Raw genomic sequence first — 2,293 nt, forward strand, 5'->3', positions numbered from 1 at the left:
GAAATAATTTGAAGACGATCTTATATACACAGAAAAATCTTTAAAAGTAAGTAGAAGATGATTGGTGAGTAGGGGAGGACAAGAAAAAGTATCTGAAGTTAAATGCAAGAAGGATCAAGCGGGTAAACCAAACCTTTCTGATTCAAATGTCGCAATAAGGTAGAAGAATAGGTTGCTTGACATATAATGAAGGAATGCTGGATAAAAGTGAAAAAAGTTGTATCTTGGCTACAAGATACAATTTAAGACTATCTCAGTGAAGTTATTTTGACTATGAATTTGGCAGGAATTCTGAAACAAATATAACCATGACAAATATCTATTATGAATCTGTTTGCTTTGCAAGTATAATAAAATTTGCCAAAATAAATCAACAAGTCATTATCCATCTTTTTTTTGTTTTAATGCAGGGACCTTGCTGCCTTTGACAAATCCCACGATCAAGCCATCCGTGCCTACCAAGAGCACAAGGCGTGTATGCACCCTGTGACTGCCATGCTTGTGGGGAAAGATCTAAAAGTGGATTAAAGACCTGCCCATTGCTGATTTCAGACATTTCTCTTTTTAAAATTGAATTCATAAAGAAATACAAAACTTCAGCTTACATTGTAACTAAAGATGTCTTTTCAGTTTTGGCTTTTTATTGCTTTGTCAGTGATTGTTTTCATAAATAAAGCTGAGCTACCTCCCCTCCCACCCCAAGTGGCATTTTCTTTGTGAAGTGAATTTTAGCAAAGCTTAAACTTTTGATTCATAAATGTCAATTTTTTCATTTGTTTCATATTCATTTTCTCCCACTATGGTCACAAAATATGTCAATATATTATTTACCTCTTATTTTAAGCTAATTTGCACCTGCTGCACACCAAAAATTCAACACAATTAGGATTTTGCTTTTTAAATAACCTGACATGTGAATCCTTGGTTAGATTTGCTCACCACCCAGCTGGTGGACACAGGATGAACTCCTTTACCAAAATGTATAAACTAGTGGGAGTGCTCTGCTCCCCACACCCGGATCCACTTGCTGTCCTGTTCTCCTGTCCCTTAAGGTCAGATGGCCAACCTGAATACCACTGCTTCTCATCAGCCCCTCAGATGTACCTGACAATCTCTTCAACCTGCCTCATCTCCTTAGTGGTCAGCAAACACCCTCCACCCACAAACAGCATACAGCACAGAGAAAGAAAGAATTAAAAGCAATACAACAACTTGATCTAAGGGAGAGAGTAACAAAGTACCCCCATGAGTGTAATGCAGTGCTCCAGGGTGCCTCAGCACACACTTTGGGAACGACTGTTGTATTAGGATTCTCTGATTGTAAGTGACAGCAACCCCAACGACTAGAAGTCAGAAAGGGAAAAGGAGGATTATTTTAAGGATACAGGGTAGGGGAGGTTGTCAGAATCTGAGGACAGACAGAAGGGAACTGACACCAGGACAGCAGAGACATCAATACTCATCTCCCATTTCTGTCTCTCTGGTCCAAATTGTATAGTCTGGCTACCCCCCAGATTTACTTCTACAATAGTTCTTACCACATGGAGGGACTGCCTCAATTCCAAATTCCCAAAGGTGAGACTCTGACCGAGCTTTGGTCCACGCCTGGCCAAATAAACTCTAGCAAAGAGAATAAATAGTGTCATAGAGCATAAATGTGGGTGGGGGTATATCATTGTTAAATACCCTCCAAAAGTGCTAATGTAGTGTAAAAAAAAATCCTTCCTGTAATCCTGAGACTTCTCCCATGTTCTCACTCTCCCAAACAGTTCTCTCCTTCCAGACATGTTTCTACACTGCAGTGCGCTTTTATTTCTTAAGGCTCTGCTGTCACTTGTCTCCACGCCAGGAACATCAGAGGAGAGATTTCAGGTCAAATCCCTGGTATATAATCACAGTCTAAGTGATTAGACTTTAGCAAACCCATGGACCCAGGTGATGCTTTTGGAGGCTTCCCTCGCACTATAAGTGTTCCCCATACTCTAAGCTAAAGTCATTTTTCAGTTATACTGATGAGTGACACTGAAAGTGAATTGTGGCAAGGGACACTTGAGGGTGGTCTTGAAGGATGCTATAAAGGAGATAGAGGGTGCTAAAGACAAATATTTGTAGGGATTTTCCTGGGGTCCACTCAGCGGAGTCTACGCTGACTTCAGTTAATGAGCATATGTTGAATGTCTTTGTGCCAGGCTGCATATACATACAATTTCTGGGTGAACAAAAATAAGTAATTTCTATATAATGATACAGAAGTAAAGAAACCCAGAGAAGGGCCACTTACCCCAACTGAAGC

The 2,293-nt window shown here is 40.1% G+C and overlaps 1 protein-coding gene across 1 annotated transcript in view; it reads left to right on the top strand.

Annotated features, from left to right (window-relative positions):
• LTA4H (leukotriene A4 hydrolase) overlaps positions 1 to 696 on the top strand; it is a 29,287-nt gene extending 28,591 nt beyond the window's left edge. The window contains exon 19 of the mRNA XM_057741348.1: positions 411 to 696. Within this exon, the coding sequence (XP_057597331.1) occupies positions 411 to 528 (118 nt within the window). The 3' untranslated portion in view covers positions 529 to 696. The remainder of the gene's footprint in view (positions 1 to 410) is intronic.
• Positions 697 to 2,293: the final 1,597 nt, after the last annotated feature.

This window comes from Hippopotamus amphibius, chromosome 7 (genome assembly GCF_030028045.1).
Source record: "Hippopotamus amphibius kiboko isolate mHipAmp2 chromosome 7, mHipAmp2.hap2, whole genome shotgun sequence".
In the NCBI taxonomy this organism is placed as follows: domain Eukaryota; kingdom Metazoa; phylum Chordata; class Mammalia; order Artiodactyla; family Hippopotamidae; genus Hippopotamus; species Hippopotamus amphibius.